Source organism: Pantherophis guttatus, chromosome 7 (assembly GCF_059756535.1).
Source record: "Pantherophis guttatus breed Tessera chromosome 7, ASM5975653v1, whole genome shotgun sequence".
Classification (NCBI taxonomy): domain Eukaryota; kingdom Metazoa; phylum Chordata; class Lepidosauria; order Squamata; family Colubridae; genus Pantherophis; species Pantherophis guttatus.
In genome coordinates this window covers 38,817,794-38,837,684 of record NC_142069.1, presented here as the reverse complement: position 1 = coordinate 38,837,684, position 19,891 = coordinate 38,817,794, and the positions used below count along the sequence as shown (strand labels likewise).

The 19,891-nt window shown below is 34.7% G+C and overlaps 1 protein-coding gene and 1 long non-coding RNA gene across 3 annotated transcripts in view; one reads left to right on the top strand and one right to left on the bottom strand.

Moving 5' to 3' along the window:
* The first annotated feature begins 3,339 nt into the window (after window positions 1-3,339).
* Window positions 3,340-19,891, top strand: part of LOC117655640 (uncharacterized) — a 44,317-nt gene continuing 27,765 nt past the window's right edge. For both annotated transcript variants that reach the window (XR_015728931.1, XR_015728930.1), the window contains exons 1-2: window positions 3,340-3,465; window positions 5,565-5,732. This is a non-coding gene — a long non-coding RNA (uncharacterized LOC117655640). The remainder of the gene's footprint in view (window positions 3,466-5,564; window positions 5,733-19,891) is intronic.
* On the bottom strand, window positions 4,569-17,686 carry KERA (keratocan). The gene is made up of 5 exons (XM_087874000.1): window positions 15,147-17,686; window positions 14,310-14,444; window positions 11,677-13,940; window positions 9,333-10,225; window positions 4,569-5,264 (listed from the first exon to the last, which is right to left on the bottom strand). The coding sequence occupies exons 4-5, from the start codon at window positions 10,216-10,218 to the stop codon at window positions 5,098-5,100; spliced, it is 1,053 nt and encodes a 350-aa protein (XP_087730126.1). The 5' UTR covers window positions 10,219-10,225; window positions 11,677-13,940; window positions 14,310-14,444; window positions 15,147-17,686; the 3' UTR covers window positions 4,569-5,097.

Genomic DNA, 19,891 nt, shown 5'->3' with positions numbered 1-19,891 from the left:
ATGATTTATATCAATAACTTTTCTTTTTCTTTCCTTGACACTTAGTTTGTCATGAAATCTCATGACGGTGTGAGATTTAGTTGACTAACTTTATTTTTTTTAATGTAACAACTGGTTTTACAGTGCAGTTTTTGTTAACTCTATTTGTAATTTGCACTTCATATATCACTGATCGTAATGGATCTTAAGAAAATATAAACATTCCCAAACAAAATTTCATTTTCATTCTTCACGTATACTGAACAAAAGAAGTACTGATATGGGAGGAAAAGTATGCATAAATCTGATGTCCGAAAACAGACTACTTCACTCATGCCTTTTATTTACTTTTTTTAAAAAAGAAATCATTTATAAACTGTGTTTATAATATTAGAAATTCAAGAAACACTTTGCCTTGACTCAAACATTCTGATATTAAATGCTTGAAAGAAGGCCTTTGTGAAGTAGATTTCCTCATGAAGGTATGAGATTCTAATGGGAATAGTAAACAGCAGAAGGCCTTCATTTTCCTCTTGTATATTTCAGGGTTTGTTTTTTTTAAATAGCTAATAGGCAGAACCTACAGGCAGCTAAATCTCTGTACTTTCATTTTTTATTCAAAGGTTAACTGTACTGAACTTTTCAACAATGCTTTATTTAGAATATTCTTTTGATGTATCATGCTACTAAAAGAAGTATTACTTTTCAGTGACTGGACAAAGATAACAAATACCTTGGTACAAATATTAAATGAGATGCTGAGGTTGCTTTTTCTCTCTCTATCTACATGTTATTCCAAAACGTGAACTGAGTTTTACAGTTAGAAGTCTAGGGCTACTTTGCCATAATAAATGTTATCTAGAACTTTTAATATAGAAGGACAATACATATTTATTTATTTGACATTCTGAATCTGATGAGATAAAGATATACTTGAAAAACTGAGTCTATGGTCTATTGAGCCATATAAACTCACATCTCTTCTAGCTCCAGATTGATCACTGATCTGGATTTTTTAAAAAAATAGTAGGATGGACCCAAGTTCTAAATCATATTAGGCTTTGATTTTCAGGTTATTAATATACAAAAATATTGCAAAATTAAAACTGTTTATAAAATAATATTTTTGGTATTGTATGTAGGTGATGATTTAGATAGATGATAGATAGATGATAGATAGATAGATAGATAGATAGATAGATAGATAGATAGATAGATAGATGATAGATGATAGATAGAATTAACCTAGAAACCTGGAAAGTACAGTTTTAATAAGTAAAATCCTAGAACATAGTATAATTCTATTGACTTGCAGAAGATATGTCTATTTTGATATAAATTATATCAAGCTTTGGAAACCACTAACTCAAATTAAAAAGCAAACAGTTAAAATATATGCTTATAATTATTATTCTTTTCAAAATATTAAAATTTCAATTCTTTTCAAAGAATTAAAATTGTTTGAAAAATAAGCATATAATTTGATGTGTGTGTGCGCATCCGTGCCTATGTGTTCCCAGGTGTAACTATTTGCTTATAAATGACAAAAGAAAGAGAACCTTTTACTTTTGTCTCCTTAAATGACATAGAGTCACGAGCGTTGAATGAAGAGTTGATAGTATTAGACTCTAGCCAGTCATGGTCTTGTCTGAGACTGAGGGAAGATGATGTGGTAAAGATCAAATCCTGAGAAATTTCTTGGTGTTTTAGCAAATCAGATAACATCTTCTGAATGCCTAACCTTGTACAGTAGTTAGGTGTAATTTATTTCTGAGGAAAGAGATTATGTTTCAAAGTCTGTACTGAAATAACTAATTCATCATTCATGCCATTTTCAAGAACAAACAGAAAGCTGGAATGCTTAATGCCATTTCTTTTCTATATAAGCAATAAAAAAGGTGAAGTTTAAAAACATTATCTACAGACAAAATCACTTTTTTATTATTTATAGTAAAACATACAAATTTGTTTTATAATCAGGTTTTTATATGTAAATTCTTTACTGTAATTGTTTTGTCTGTCCTCAAAAGAAAAAATAAAGAACTGAGGCTAATTTTTTTAAAAAATTGACAGGTATAAAGATATATAAAAACAATCATATAAATATTAAATATTATTAAAAATTAAATGAAATATAAACAAATTCCAGGTGTGTAGAGTTTTAGTATTATGTTAAATTAACTACAAAGTAGTGCATTCCACATGCAGTAATACATTTACTTTAATTCTACTATGGGCTGTTATTTAATAGAGTAAATTATTGATGGGCATTTTGTGTAGATTATCATACATTATTTTATCACAGTTTAATAGCCCTTTTTTTCTTTATTCAAAAGTATTTCAAGGCCATCCCTGGTTCAGGAGGCTGGTGCTTTGCTTTGCCGGCCCATTTCCTTTTTAATTTTAAAGTATTTTTTTTAAAAAAATCTAAGAACTACCTTGTATGTTGGTCTATGGGCATTTCAATATCCCCAGGCCTTGTGGGAGATATCAAAACAAATCACAATGTAGTTTTATAGAAATTTTAACACGCTCTAGTTTTTCTCATGTTTTGTGCTCTGCTTTAATTTCAGAAAATGTTGATGATGGAAAAGAGTATCTAAAACTACTTGAAAACAATGTGAGAAATGTCCTGAATAATGGATTACAGTTGCAGAAAATCATATTCCAGTTTCATATAAGATAAAAGTGTCTTAAGAATAAGTGGAGTATGATAGTCGGTTGATCACAGAAATGATGAGCATCCTGTTACTTCTTCCACAAGTGCAATTTCATCTATTTGATGTCTGAAAAGGGTTAAGACTTAAACTTTCTTTTCAACTATTTAATAAACTCTGGTCTTGAGGTACCCACTCTAGCTTGTAGTGTTATTGTAATTATATAAAAGCAATGTCCTTATTCAAGTAAACAATAGATACATGTTCTCATATGTATATGTATATATGTACATATATACATACATTTTACATTTTGATAGTCTGGAATGGAAAAACTTTTGAGTGATGCAATATAAATAATGAAATATTTTCTGTGTTAGTTTATAATCAGTGAGTCACAGGTTGACTGTGCCCAATTGCTAGAATGGATAGAAACTGCAAAAGACAGGTAACCAGGTCATATGCCATGAGGGTTTTATAGATGATAACCAGCACCTTGAGTTGTATCCAGAAAACTACTGATAAGAATTGCAGTTCATGAAGCAGATATACTATAGTATAATTGCCTATGTTCCAGAATGTTCTGGAACAGCTGTAGCTTCTAAGTAGTTTTCAAGGGTAGTCCCATGAGTATGTTGCAACAGTCAAAACATGAAATAACTAAACCGTGACTGAATGCTGATACGCTGGTCCAGATATGAATATGGCTAGATTAATTAAAGACATTTCTGTTTGCAGATGCCACCTGCTCCTTGAACAGAATCTCATATTGCTCACCAATCCTAATCTCAGTCTAGAAAACCCCCATTGAGATCTGCATAGCTTCAAGGTAGGTTAGTTATTGAATTACATGTCATTCATATGATTTTATTTGTAGTGACAGTGCAAGGTTCATTTTGAGATTTGAATCTAGCAACAATATTAATAAACATATGATATTCTGTATTCAGTAGAGAGTATGACTGTTTGTATTCATTGAGAAGAACTGGAATTCAGAATTTAAACTAAACATAAATTATTACTGCTGGAAATGCTTGTCTTAAAATGTTAAAATCTCTTCTGGTTAAAAATGACTTATGTGGCTTTTTTTTAGATATATGAACATAAATTCTTGACCATAATATAGATTTATTGTTTCTTTCTTCATATACTGTATGTATGTATGTATGTATGTATGTATGTATGTATGTATGTGTCTGTGCATATGCACATATACTTTGTAGTACAACCTGTGACTGTGGGGTTTCCTTCAGTCAAGTATTAATAGGCCAATCCTATTTAATTATTTTTTTTTAATTAGCCAAATATGGCTAAGTGTTGCTATTTAACTGGGTATCATTATCTTGATGCCACCAATTTGTCATTGTTCAGTTAGTAAAGAATGAGCTTCTTCAAGACTGCAGCTTATTCATAAAAAGATATTACAAGACCACACTTTTATGGAACGTTCTCAGTAATTTCTTCTTTCTGATTTAAATTTAAATAGTATGGAGGAAGAACTATATAATAGGATGCCCTGAGTATTTATGTTTTGTTTCCTTGACAACTAGGAATGCTGCTTCTGCTATCCAGAAGACAAAGAGTACGAAGCTTGTCACATTATTTTGTCTGACCAAGTCTCTGATGTATCTGGCAGGTTGCTTGATTTTGTGTTTCTATTTTGTCTATTCCTCTTCTTTATGACCAGCATTAATCTTGATGATTTTCCATTCCATATTATTATTATTGTATTTTATGCTTACTTTTTATTTATTTTTAGAGATTTAATGTGTATGTGTTTCTGTATCTATCTGATATGCATACAATATTTTATATAGATTAAGATATCCACATCTAAAATGGAGAAAATAAGTTTCAACAAGACAGGGTTTACAAACACATGAATTTCTTAACAGAACTTATCATCACTCTTCAAGTAAATCTTCAAACACATTTTGCTGTTATATAGAAATGAAGACCATTTTATTAAAAAAAAGATAGAATAACATTGTCTAGGTATGTGTAGTTCAAACACATATTTATCTTCATTTTCTATTCAATAGATTAAGGTATGTTCTTACTTTTTAATTGTAAAATAATGGAGCAGCTTAAATGGTGAGTAAAGGGGGAAGATTGCTGAGGTTAATCCCATAATTAAACACAGCAATCTGACATTTACAGTACTGTAATACTATACTTATAAAGATTATACTATTATTGCTTAACATAGGTGAAAACACAATTCCTGAATATCCAGGCCAAGATGCATATGATATACCACAACAAAAGCTGTTTTAAACTAATTTTTCTGGTTTTTAGAATCCATCTCTAAAATTTAAAGTAAAGGAGTTACTAGGAAAAAATAGAAAATACTTCAATATTGCAGGAAATTTTTTTTTAAATGTTACAAAATATATGGAAAGCGTAACAAGTCAAATGCCAGCAAAGATGTTCATTAAATCATTGTATCACAAAGTAGTCTTTAAATAACAAGAGCCCGAAGATGTCGGAAGCACAGCATGAGGTCCAATGGAATTGGGGGTTTGATTCCATTGCCATCCAAGCGGAGATAACGGAGCTGTGGTAAATTGCTCTCATAAACATAATCTCCCGGGATAGGAATTGGACATACTTGAGTTCCATTAAGACCTAAAAAAAAAAAAAAAAACACCAAATAAATATGAGAAAAATTACTAGTAATAAATGTATTAGATTACTAGGTAAAAGCTACTGATACTTTTGAATATTATTATTATTATTATAAATTGCATTGTTCAGGAGATCACCAGTCAACATCGTGTTCTTCTTTCTTTTATGGAACGTGAGAAAGATAACAAAATAGAGATGTTTTGCTGGCCAATTATCAATTAAGTCGCAAGGGTACCTTCAATGTCATTTCTGAAATTATAAAGATGTTTGAGGGGTTTGTTTGTTTGTTTTTTGCCTCAGGAGACAACAGCATCTGGTTGGCCTTGTCTAGGCATAAAAGCTAAACAGAATACCTTCTTATAGAAAATACCTTCTAATCTTTAGATGAAGACTACAGGTGGAAGTTGAAATATGAAGAAAGTTTTAAAATCACTTCTGAATGATTGCCAAGGAGTCAAGTTCAACCAGGTGACTTAATTTTTTTAATTGCACTTGCAATAAATTGCAGGAGTTTCTCAACCCCCCTAAATAGCTCCGTCCATCTATACGTCCGTCCATCCATCCATCCATCCATCCATCCATCTATCTATCTATCTACAGTATCTATCTATCTGAGTTCTTGGGAATCAGGATGGCATGTAAAAATAAATCTAAGAATTGCAATCAAAGTGAAGTCACTGATAATTTAAAGGGGAGTTTAATGCAGAAGCACATTTAATTTAATATGCAATTTCTTCCTTTCTTTACATCTTTTAAAGAGAGCTACAAAGGGCAAATATCTGACAAAGAATTATACAATTTGAGGTGCCCTTATTTGAATTCTCTGTCTTTTTTAAAGATAAAGGACCCTTGATGGAAAGGAAAAACATTCACCTTTATTTTTGCCAGGTTGGTTTTTATTTGTTTGTTTGTTTGTTTGCCTTAAAAGGTCAGAAACTCACTGAAATGTCTTCAGAACTTTATGAATGGGAAATTTTCTTGAAATAAGAGAGTTCTAAAAATCAAAAAACATTGTGTTGAATAACAATGCATTTTCATAAAAAATAGAACCCAAAATGTTAAGAACAAGGCCATCAAAAATGCACATATGATACTGTGAATTTCACAGAGCATTTCATTATGTTTCTAAACAGGAAGCAGGTGCAGATGGTTCACTTTTCCATGGATTTATTCATGTGATTCATTTGTCTGTTATGGAGGTGTTTGGCCTTTTTGTAATTTGAGGCTTAGAATAAATTTCTGGGTATTCTGATTAATTAGAGATTTCTGTTTTCTGCTGTGATTGGTTTTTTTTTTTTTTTTTGCAATAAACTCTCAGCATTTCCAACTGTACAATAGTGAACATTTTTCATTAATGAATATACATGTATACATTATAAGAAGACATAGGATAAAATGTGTGGCTGGGTTCACTAATTTAAGATATTATCTCCATCTTGTTTCCAACCCCCATCCCATCTATTTATCTACTGCTAAACTGTAGAGTTCATATCTCTGCTTGACATACTATTCAACCATTTGATGCTCATCCTACTACTTTATATTCATATTAAAAAGGATAGAATATTTTCAGAGTTACTGGGAGTCAGATGGCATATCAATTTAATATATTATTATGGTTGGCTGCACAAGCAGCCAGATGCTTAGATTGCATTTAGTGTGTTTACTCTCCTATCAAGTCCTTCCCAGGAACCTGGGATAACCAGATGTTGTTTGATGATATTATTATTTTGTTGCATAGTCAGATGTTTAGGTTGGATTTAGCATTTTTATCCACCTATCAAATTCTCACATTATTACTGTTATTCTGATGTCTCTTCCTAGTTTGGGTGAATGCTGAACAGCATTCATCATGATTATCTTAATTAGTTCTTGTATTGTTGTAGTGATAGACATTTCAATAGATAAAATACATTAAATAATCCTACATAATTTGTATGTCTGATTTCTGGCTAGTTCTGATTAAATGAGCACTTTTTTTGAGTTATCCATTCTAATTATTTCATGTGAAATTGGATTCTGACTGGGCAGATCCAAGTGAGCTGCTGGGGCATCTTATAATGTTAATTGGACTGAATTTGATTTTGATTACAATTGACCAATTGCAATTACAATTGATTACAATGAGGTGAATATGATCTTCTGAACTGTGACTTCATCTACCTGTTTATTACATCCAGACCTCTTTTGGGTTGAGAAGATGACCGGAGGAGACCATTCAATGGTTGGATCTATGCAATAGTGTCAGCCTCTTTGAGGGCAGAAACAATCCCTCTGACCTTGAAGGAGGTGAGGGGCCCTCATGGACTTTGCCACTGGGGACAATTGCTATTCAGTTTCCAATCTTCCCTTTATGGCTATTATTATATGATGTTCAATTACCTTTTGCAGTGCTGAGATAGAAGCAGTGTATTCATTTTCATATTATTATTGTTCTCTCAGTGTGTGTTTTTTAAAAATATATATTTTTATTGTTTATTGTGTGTTTTGATATCATTGGCTATGGTATCCTTCTGACTAGCTTGAGAGTTGGAATTGAGAAATTTGTGCTGCAGTGATTTGCTTCCTTCCTCAGTAGTCAGGTTTAATTGGCATTGAATAGGGAAGAGATTGTGCCCATAATCCCCCACAAACGGGTTCAATGTTCTTACCCCTCTTCCCATTTAACATTTGCATAAACTCCTTGGTAAAGTTATCCATAAATTCAGGATCTAGTATCATCATATTGTATTAATTATATATACCAGGGGTGTCAAACTGGTGGCCCTCAGGCTGGATTCATCACACGCAGGCCACACCCATCCCAGCTCTGCAAAGGGGAAAACATCACAAAAGTCACATGACTGCAATGTGACGCGGCAAGTTTGACACCAGTGGTATATACCAATTAATACAGACTACATGGCTGCACAGGGGAAGCTATCATTGTATTTATCCAGTGTCTGGAAACTGTTCAGGAGGAAGCTAAGAAGAACAGACTCATGCTCAATCCTGTCAAGACTGAGTGGCTGTGGCTGTTTGGGGCTCCCTAGATTGGTACTTCATGGCTATCACTATAGCGGTACAAGAAATACTGTTCTTGGATAAGTTGCACTTAGGCATTCATGACATAGTACACAATTTGGGAGTTCTTCTGCTTTGAGCTCTTGCTCAAAGAAGCCCAGAATGGCCTTGTATAGGTCTGCTATATGCAGCAATTGTGCAACCTTTTTTCAATTTGGAGGCCCTTCAGACAGTCAGTTATGCCCTATTCAATTCCTGATGTGACTATTGCAATGTATATGGGATTGCCTTTGAAAACCATGGAAAGTTACAGCTGATTCAATAGGCAGTGGCATAGGCAATAGCAGAAATTTCTTCTTATACCCATTCTCATCACTGCTTAAAGAGCTGTGTTGGTTATGATTTGGCTTTCCAGTGCAATTCAAGATACTGGTTGCCATTTATAAAGCACTTCATTGCATAGGGTTTAGTTCTTTGAGGAGATGTATGTCTCTAATAGTTTCTATTTATTTAGTATAATTGCATAAAGTGGGTATGTTTGGGCCCCTCCAGTTAAACATTGTTATTTTGCATAACTAAGGATGCATGCCTTCTCTAACATGACCCTAATGCCGACAACAGCATCCCATCCGAGATATGTACATGTCTCACCTTCAAATAATCTGAATGTCTTAGAAGACTTGCTTTTCCTGATGCCTGGGATTAGGGTATTCACGGAGCTTTTGACAATTATTTGTTTGTTATTTGTATGGCTGTGTATGAGCATTGATATTTTTATTTTATATATTCTTTAGAAAGAATACGAGCTACACGGAATGTTTTTGGATTTGGGCTATCTTGAAAACTAATGAATAAATATATAAATAATAATAAGGTATCATTATACATGTGAACAATTTCAAAATGCTGCCTTTTTATTCTGCTGTATGAAACATAATCCAGTGCATATTATTCAGAAGGGAGACTTCTAAGTACAAATGTACTTACATCTAAGTACAGATGGCAAATTTCTGTAAGTAATAGGAAAACAGAGTTACTGCAAAAGTGTGGGCCATATACACTTACTATTGATTCTGTTGTTATCAAGATAAAGATGCTCAAGATGGATACCAATAGCTGGGATTATGGTGAGTTCATTGTACGATAGCTGAAGATCAAGAAGGGATGAAATATTAAAGACTTTGCTTGGTACGCCTCCATCAGTTAATTTATTGTGGTTCAGCCGTAGGGAAACTAATCTGAGCGTTGCATCAAAATAATTTTCTGGTATTGCTTCAATAGAATTACTGTCCAAAAATAGCTGGTTCACATTAGCAGGAAGGATTGGTGGCATTTTTGTAAGGGAATTTTGAGCAACGTTGAGTTGCATGAGACTGCTCAGTCCTTGGAAAGTGTTGCTTGACAGAGCGTTGTCCAACAGTTTGTTTTGATGTAAGTCTAACATAGTTAGGTTTTCCAAATTGTTGAAGACACCTTGAGGGATTGTCCTGATTTTGTTTCTTGCTAAACGCAATTGTTCAAGGCTTCTTGGCAGGGGATCTGGCACTTCTTCTAAATAGTTGTCTTCCAGGTACAAGTAAAGTAAACTTTTTAAATTGTTAAACGCACCTTTTTCAATTCCATTGGTAGTGATTTTGTTATTGTTCAGATTTATCCATTTTAGTTGGGTGGCGTTCACAAAAGACTTCTCTGTAATTATTTCAATAAGATTGTTTTGGAGATAGAGGTACCAGATTCCCGGTGGGATGGCAGGTATTTCTTTCATTGCTTTGCTATCACAGTATAAAGCATTTGGGAAGTTTGGAGGACAGAAACAGTCCTGTGGACATTCAAAGGTATAAAACAACCAGTTGTATGGATCAGATTCATCCTCCATCGTTCTGATAGTGCGAGTCCACACAATAGTGGCTAAGAAGGATACCAAAAGGCTGGAACAAAATATTATATTCATAGTTTACCTTAAAAAGAGGGCAAAATGAAGTTACAGACTACACGTGAATCTTTTGTTTCCAACAACAAATAACATTAATTTTATAATAAAATGTGAAGGTTTATATTCTCATAAGAGTCAAAAATTTTATATCATTTCTGTCTGTTCCCCTACCCCAACATTTATTTTAAAAAATATTGCTTAGTAGAGCACTCTGCAGCTAATTTGTGCATCAGTCTAGAATCCTTATAAATTGCTACTTAACTAAGCTGCATCCACATTCAATATTCGTTTAAAAGAAACTTTAAAAGAAGTTTGATTTGGTAACTGGTACCAGATAAGTTTATTCTACTTTACCCTTAACCTGGCAACATATTTTTCTACAAAAAACAAAAAAACAAAAAAACCCTCAATCAAATAACAGTCCGCTATACATCAGATGATTGACACCACTGCTTTTATTGACAGCTTTCCAGCCTTAGTCCAGTGATTCTTTAAATAATTTTTGTATTATGTGATGATAAAGTATTTGGATCAGATTTTCTAGGTCCAGATCCTTTTATACACATAAGAAGAACATCAAAGAATATTGGAGCTGCTCTTTGGGCAAGTCTCCTCTATGTCTGGAGAACTTTGTTTGAAAAATTTCACTTATTCCCAATGCTATAAATTATTGGCTTCTTCTAAAAGAAATGTAATTACTTTGAAAACAGATTCTGTCCAAATATTCACTTCTGTTGCTTGACATATAGATTTCTTTGTCAAGATCCATTCTTTAAAAAAAATCACATTGAAAATAACTTTTTTCATTGCTTGTATAAAATGAATACACAATCCAATTTTCTATTATATGGTAGCATTTGTACAATTCTCAAATAGTACATCTGAAATTATAAGGATCTTGATTGATACAAATAAGCCTTTAAAAAAGGAGAGACCAGCTGGAAAAATATATACTGAAGTGTTCTAAGTACATTAATTAATAACAAACAATATTAATGTTGAAAATTAAAGGGAGTATTAAAAAAACAGGAAAACAGTATTTTGCATTCTGTATGGTTGGACGGGGGTGCGTAGGTGGCTGTGTTTGTATACTGTTTCTCTACAACATGAAATCCAACATGACAATGTTTTGATAGGCTTTGAAATTGATGGATAACAACCTTCAAGATTTCTCGGTATATAAACTCAGGGAGAGACACAGAGGAAGACTAAATAATTTTGAGGGAATACTATAATTTATTAATACATTAATTTGCCATCTCCTTCTGGTACATAAATATTCCCAACATTTTCCTGTACAGGTTTGGTACAGGAGGCACCTGAAAAATCATTAAAAACAAATAACTTTCCTTTCAAAACTAATTGTAGTTTCATTTCTCAGAAATTTATAGCATTCAAGTCTAAAATATACAGATACATCACTCCAAATACCTGCCTATTTTTTCTAATTTAACACTGCTTCAGATTCTAACTTACCTCAGCTTGGATTCTCTTCTTTCTATGATAACTGTTGCTAGACTACAGTATATGAGTTGATCAGGCAACAGGCAGTGTTTTATGAATACAACCTCATATATATGTGTGTGTATGTGTGCATCAGTGACTACAAATTTAACCCCTAAAATAGCTACTTACCTCAGCACCTACACAATAGAATACAGGAAATTCTGTATTTCCCATCAAGATGCCTTTGGAGTCATTCCCGGTAAATACTAAGCTCAAGTTTAAAATAATGGACTGACTGTAGTAGAAATCAGTAATATTAATGCAGATACATTCAGATATTTGCATTCATTTTCAAGCTACTCTAATTAGAGAACAAAGAATTTAAACTAGTGCCATCTGTTCCTGTGGAAACCTTTTATTTGATTTTGATCAAAAACAGATGCAGGAATGCTTTTACAGATATTATTCTTGATTAGGAAGACTAGACAAGACAGTTCAGAAGTCTTGATGAAATATGTTTGCTACTATTGGAAGAGTTTTATACAATTCTTGTTCTTTCCATGAACAAGAAAAATTTCTTGTCTCCAAAATAAGGACATTTTCTAGGATTAAAACTTCGTCATGTATTCTAAATTTTGCTTTTACCATCATTCACTATTTATATTCTTTATCTTAAATCATTTTAATAATTCCTTTACATCTGGCTTTCCAACTAAGGATAAGACACATGGGAGGAAGAAGAGATAGGACCAAAAATCATTACTATTATCATAACCAGATCAATATTCCAGAAAATCTGTCTTTTTAATTGGCTGATTCAGCTGATGATGTCAAACTGAATTTCTTTGAGGGCTGGGTCAGCATTGTAGTTCTCCACAGACTGGCCAGGGTGGGGGGAGATGGGATGGATGCCTCCTGTAGCATCCTGCCAGGCAAAATGGGGCACAGGGGGACTGCATGAGCCCCCCCCCCACACCCCTGGCTTGACTGCCAGAGTCATTGCAAGCTGGTCCTTTGCTAGTTGTAGGCCGGCCCCACAGGCCACATTTAAGCACCCCAGCCTTGAGTTTGACACCCCTAATGTAGGGTAAGAGATACTTATGTAAGCTGACAAGTATCATTGAGTGAAGCATGGATTCATCTCATCTAGTACAATCAACATAGACTTGTAGCAGCTTTCTGGGTTTTTATGACAGAGCACCTGATCTAACATCGAAGTAAATATTTATCTTAATGTTTGCCACTGCTGAAGAGCAAACAAGCAGACTGGCCTACATGTTTCATCAGTAATTGTTGAGAAGAAGGAACAGAGTTTTGTGGAGTCTGCTTCAACATCACGGAGGTCTACTTTAATTAACTTTTGAAAATGCCTTATTGGCTACTGGATTCTTGTGTAACCAGTACTTTCATGATCCAACAATCAATAGCCAGTGCCTCTCAACAGAGAAACTGAACTTAATTCCTCCTACTATCTCCTTTCCTCATGAGACTAACATTATGAAAACGTGATATCTGTTCAATTATAGTGGTACAAAAATATCATATAAGCATTTTTCAGACTTCTGAAAACTTTTGCAATATGATACAGATAGATAATTCAATTCATATTCAGTCTATGCCACTTTCACATAAAAATTTCCATAAATCTTACTAGTCATTAAAGTTGCAGGAAAACAAAATGCTAACATCTCTGCATCAGCAATATGGAAAATGTGGATTAAACTGAGTGGCCAAGAAAATGGAAAAGATGTATAAGTAAGTTTCTATCAAAAAAGGGAAGAAGTAAGAGAAAGAGCAATTATTCAACCACTGTGCTAAGAGTTTTGCATATGCTGTTCAACAAGTATACTATGAGATTGGCTGAGGCTCTCTTCATGCACCCCTCCCAACACAATACAACTCAAAGTGAAAGACAGAAAATCCCTATCCCATAAAGTCATACATGGAAAGAAAAATGTCAAATGAAATGGATTGTGTTAAATAGACAATGAAAAATAAGAAAATATAAGAAGGAAGTTTACTTTTGTTTCCTTGAGTATTGCAAGTTCTTTAACAATATAACACATGAGATCAGTGATGAAATCCAATTTGGCTTGGTGGGTGTGATGTGGCTTGGTGGGCATGGCAGGGGAAGGATACTGCAAAATCTCAATTCCCATCCCACTCTGGGGTCAGCCAGAGGTGGTATTTGCCAGTTCCGAACAACTCAAAATTTCTGTTACCGGTTCGCCGAACTGCTCAAATTTTCTGCTACCAATTCTCCAGAACCTGTCAGAACCTGCTGGATTTCACCCCTGCATGAGATAATATGGAAAATATTAAGACTAGCAGAACACCTGATTATTCTTCTGAGAAATTTTTAAAATTAAGAAGTTCAAAATAAGGAAGAGAATGAAGAGGATGCATATTGTCCTGATAGCTCTAATTTATACAGCAAACATATAAAGGAAAGGTAGGATTGAATGTAATGCCAGCTGGAATCAAATTGGAGTTGAAAATATTAACAATTTTTGAATATGCAAATGCATATAGCTAAGAAAGAAAGAGAAAAAAAAGAAGTTAATGTGTAATTGCACAATTGAGATAGAGTAAGATAAAGAAGATAGGTAATTTTGAATATGGATTTAATTACAGTTACTGTAGTAAAAGTATCAAAGAACCACCTGGTCAGTCCTGATTCAGATAGAAAATCCACAGGATTCAGTTTCAAGCAGGTAAAAGTTGACACTCTCTTTGAACCTGTAAATGGTTCCTTAAAAGAACTAGTTCATTCGATGCTTGCTTGGGAGTTGTGTGGGCTGAGAAAAATAAATTGAGTTAGACTTCTCACACAAACACAAACACAAACACATACACATCAAAATTCTTGTATGTGTCCTTTTTGTACTCATAATGATATAGTGGTGATCTTTTGGAGAAAAAGTAGTCTTTCAGGTACATCTAAATTCTTTATTCAAAGTTTTAACGCTGAATTTCAAATAAATGTAGCTATGAGAATGCTATGTAATAAATTTCAGGGAACTTAAAGCTTTAATAATTCAGTTTTAAAGATAAATATTTTGAAATGTACCAAGTTAATTAAAGTCCCATGAAAATACAACCTTTCAGTGCTTCTGCTGCCATCACTATGCTGTCTTCTGTTAGATAATACCTAAAGGCTGTAATTTAAATAGTAGCCTTTTTCATCTTCAGTAAAATTATGGTCTGACAAACTAACTTTATTAGCCATCTGTTGTTGTTGTTGTTGTTGTTGTTGTTGTTGTTGTTGTTTGGATAAATTTGTGCACAACATAAGTTCTTTTAAAACAACTCTAAAACCTCTACTGTCAATTAGAAGAATAACATCAAGAGGGAGGAACAAAGGTTAATTGGAAACAAATAGTTATGTGCAAATTTTAGTTATTATTTTATCAGTTCTGTTCCTCTCAGTTTGATCAGTTTTCTCTGAAAAATAGTTTCTTTGTAATCTATATATATATATAAAAGCGAAAACCACTCACACATTAATCACAAAATCTCCAGAACCATAAAGTCTACAAACTTGAAAGTTGCCACGTATGTTCCTCTTGGCTTCTAGGTGCTCACTAAGAAAGGATTTTTCGAAATGACCATTAGAGCATTAGTATTTCCTATATTATTATAACACACTCTGATGCTAATTAGTTAAACGTTCTACTTCCCCTCCCAACTTGAAAATAACTCTGGAGAGATTGGGATAGCATAGGACAGGCTTCTGTGGGGCAAGCCTCATGGAGAGAAGGGATAGCATAGGACAGGCTTCTGTGGGGCTAGAAAACCTGAGGGAGAGAAGGGATAGGATAGGAGACGTTTCTGAGGGGCAAGGCTGAGAGAGAGAAGGGGAGAGGAGAGGCTTCTGTGGGGCCAGCCTGAGGGAGAGAAGGGGAGAGGCTTCTATGGGGCAAGCCTGAGGGAGAGAAGGGGATAGGAAAGGATCTATGGGGCCAGCCTCAGGGAGAGAAAGGGAAAAGAGAGACCGATCGTAACTACTCATTAATTTTCAAAGTCTAAAGTGTTGATTTATCAAACCCAATCACATAGTTTTGTAGTGGAGCACAAGTATTCAGCTAGTTCTTAATATAATATGGCATCTGATTTTCATTCATTTCTTTTTGCTTATTTTATTCAGTAGTTATATCCTGCAGATAGACAAAATTATTTAGCTCATTCCAGAAACAAACTAATGTTCAAAGTCCTTTAAGAAGCCTAACATTCAATAATTAAGATTAGAAAAGTGTGTGTAGTTATCATTAGACTCTCTATCAGCTGGATTTTCTATTGAGAAAGGTATGATTTCAATGAACCTGCTGAGTCGTCCCATAGCTTTTTCATCTCTGTTCCTTTAATGAATTCCATTCACAGAAGCTATCTTAATTATTCCTAACTGCTTAATGAAACTTTAATGACCAATATTTATACATCAGCAAGTTACAAACAAACATTAACCACTATTCTGATTGTCATCAGATTAGAAACATCTGACTGGTGACTGAAAAGGAAAAGGTTTAAGACACTGAGTTCTACCTCATCACTATTAATTCCATACTTTCATTATCCCAAATCAACCATAGTAGCACTCTTTCCACTAACTTTGTTTAATGTAACATGGCATGGTCCCTAACCCTAACCCTCTTTTTTACAAGAGAATTATCCAGGCGTTTTGGGAAGAGATGGAGTCAGCTATACCTTAATTGGTTTATTTTGTCTTTGCTTTCCAATCATACCATCAAATGATGATCTTGTAGAGAAAAACTGGAGAGAACTGACCTGATTGGATCTAATCAGTGAGGTAGATGAATACCTGACTGTCAAGGACAAGGCAGGCCCTTAAATAAACTGACTTTGAACTATATCCAGATATGATTCAAGCCAAAGCCAACTGGCAACAATGCAGCTTCCAAAATAGTGGATCACTTGAATATATCAGGATAGCTGTCCCTGCCCAGGTCATCAATTTTATACCAGCTATAGTTATAAATATTTTTCAGTAATCCAAGCACATGTAACTAAGATATAAGTGACTGTGAGAAGAGTCTTCCAAATCAGGAGTTGGTGCAATAATTGAGGCATGAGACAAAACCCTTCCTCCTACAGTTGCCAACAGCTGATTGAGAAGGATCTGCTAGTTCAGGAACATTCTCAAATTGTGAATTACCTTTAAATTGGTGAGTTCAACTCTATACAGAAACATATTTAGTATTTCCTGGAATAATTTGACCCATAAAACAAATGCCATCCCTTTTTGAAAGATACAATCTGAGTCTGTTCTTTCCTTCAGACACTGGGTCAGCACTTCTACTGCATCATCTGATAATAGTGAATTCTGTTCTAATGAATAACCTCCCATAGTAATTTTATGTAAACATTAAAAAAAAGTAGTACAGAACCCTGTAATACTTCAAAAAAGTATTGACATCTCTGGGTAGCTCAGCCCTCCCCAACTAGAACCAGTCCTTCAAGAAGGAGGAAAGACATTGTAAAACAATGCATCCCATGTCTGGAGATTCTCAGTCATCCAGGTCATAGTTGTCTCAAATATGCTTTATCGAAAGACAACAGTCTAGCTGTCTTTTGAAAAAGCATGTTTGAGAGTACATCCCATGGCAATCCATGGAAGAGGTCTAGAACTATATCATGGTTAATGGTATCAAAAACTGGAGATTAACTGGAGGAGATGCAGTGGTTAGAATGCAGTGCTGCAGGCTACCTCTGCTCACTGCCTGGAGTTCATCCCTGACCGGCTCAAAGTTGATTCAGCCTTCCATTCTTCAGTAAAATGAGGACCCAGATTTTTGGGGACAATATGCTGACTCTGTAAACCTCTTAGAGAGTACTGTAAAGCACTATGAAGAGGTATATAAATCTAAGTGCTATTGCTACCCTGTTTCCCCTAAAATAAGACATTACCTGATAATAAACCCAATCGGGCTTTTGAGCGCATGCACTAAAATAAGCCTTCCCGGAAAATAAGCCCTCCTTGAAAATATTTAAGTGCATGCACAGCCGGTTTCCGCCATTTCCTCTGGTTTCCTCCACGTGCCCCAAAATAATAAGACCTCCCTGAAAATAAGGACAAACACTTATTTTGGGGTTCAAAAACGGGGTCTTATTTTTTGGGAAACACGGTATTCGTGTAGTCCACGTTTCTTAATGGTTGTTCTGATAGGAATTTGGAAAATAGTGGGTTGGGGAAATCTAAGTTAATTGAGTTATTATGATTAAAGAAGTCTAAGTGCTTAAAGAGGATTCAGAGGGTTGCCTTCCTCTGATCCAGATCTTCCAAAAATCATCAATAATTCCACATTTTAGGGGGAAAGCTGTTTCACAATAGAGGCACCATAATATACAAGACACACTTCTTGGACTCCACAAAATGACACTACTTCACCAGTGGGAGCCAGGGCTTGCCCATGATAGCTAATCTACTAGGAATTATAGAAACAAGTGGGAAGACATGTTTTTCCAAGTAAGCTGTCCTCATGCCATGTGGGCCTTCTAAGATGACAATCAGTACATTGAATTGAACTCAGAAATTTATTGGTAGCCCTTTGCAGTTCACACAGCAGTGGTGAGCCGCTGTGCCAAATAAAGAATGTGCTGTTGTGTTCTGGACTAATTAAAGTTTCATAATGCTCTTCAAGGGAATCCCCAACACTTAGTAGAATACATTGGAATAGTCCAGTCAGGCAGTAACTAAGCTGCCACAAGTGATCATGAGCAATGCTTCCCAAATGAAAAACAACTACAACTGGTGCACAAGATGTAATTGTGCAAAGGCTATGGTCCTGTCTATGACTGCCACCTGCTGTATGAACAGGAAGAAAGGACTCCAGAAGAAGTCCCAGATTATGCACCAATCACTAGATGCTGTCTGTCTGATATTTTGGGTAGTGGATTACCAACATTCTTAGAAGTTTAAATGTCAAAAGGCAACATTTTGTGGTGATGTGGCTTGGCTCCTATTGAAGTAAAATGAAATTATAACAAGATCCAGATAAATTTAGTTTCTTCCAAAAGTAGTCTGTGCATGTATATTTCTCCCCTCTGTCCTCTGATTTTTTTGGAATGATTTCAGTTTCCTTATTGGCTATAAACATGTGCACTCTTATACAAAGACCTTTAGATAAAGATTCTGTCTATAAAACATAACCCAGAAAAAAATTTACACTGAAATGGAATTTGAGAGTTAATAGTCGATCCCTTTGGAAATCTCAGACTAAGGGGACACATTCATACATTTAGATACAAATGGAAAGTCAGAATAAAATGCAAGCTAATGAAAAAGGATTTGTGACAGAAGTGCTATATTTAGTGCAATAAATCCAGAGTGCAATATTTAGTGTATCGGTAGTTTTCAACCTTAGCAACACATCTTGAAGTTGCCAAATTGAGCTTAAGAACTTGGCGTAAGAACTTCAGCTACATACATACATACATACATACATACATAAGTACATACATACATACATACATACATACATACATACATACATAGCCTCTCATTTTGCAAAGCTTTACTGAGTCTGCTTTAAGAAACAAATTCCCATAGTTGCGTTTTAGTGCTCATGCCTCAAGGGATGTGATAGGAAAAGCCCTGAATATTTCATCTTCCACCTATTGCCTGCATTCACAAGTAGGGCTTACATTCAGAAGTTAGGGTAAAAAGAAGCAGCTGCAAGTATCTCCTGGACAGAGGACTACTAGCTCATAACTTTCTTCGGTTGATGATTATGAGCAATGAGAAAACCCCAGGAAGGAAGACTTTCCAGAATTGCATGACATATGTGAAAAATCCTGTGGCAAGGCTGAGATTAAAGTTTTCATAAAAGAATGCCTATACCATGTGTCCATCTAGTTATTTGTTATGAATGTTTTTCAACCTTAACTGGAGATGTCAACTCCAGGCAACTTTTTCAATTTATTTATTTATTGGTTCGGTTTATATGCTGCCCTTCTCCAGAGACTCAGGGAGGCTTACAATGCATTAAGCAATAGCCTTCATACTTTTGTATGTACCTGCTTAGTAGGGCTTTTGGCCCCCCCTAAGCGGTGTCAGCTTATTGCCCCCACAATCTGGGTCCTCATTTTTATCTACCTCGGAAGGATGGAAGGCTGAGTCAACCTTGAGCCTGGTGAGATTTGAATTTGCAGTAATTGCAGGCAGCTGGCAGCTAAGGGCTACTTAACAGCACTTTAGTCTGCTGCGCCACCAAGGTTCCTGTGTCCT

What these genes read in the sequence shown, in the direction of transcription:
- KERA (XM_087874000.1), bottom strand. Translation starts at nt 10,218, where the DNA reads ATGAATATAATATTTTGTTCCAGCCTTTTGGTATCCTTCTTAGCCACT. An exon ending in TGATAACAACAGAATCAATA is followed by an intron (nt 5,265 to 9,332) that starts GTAAGTGTATAT and finishes TTTTTTTTTTAG; the next exon opens with GTCTTAATGGAACTCAAGTA.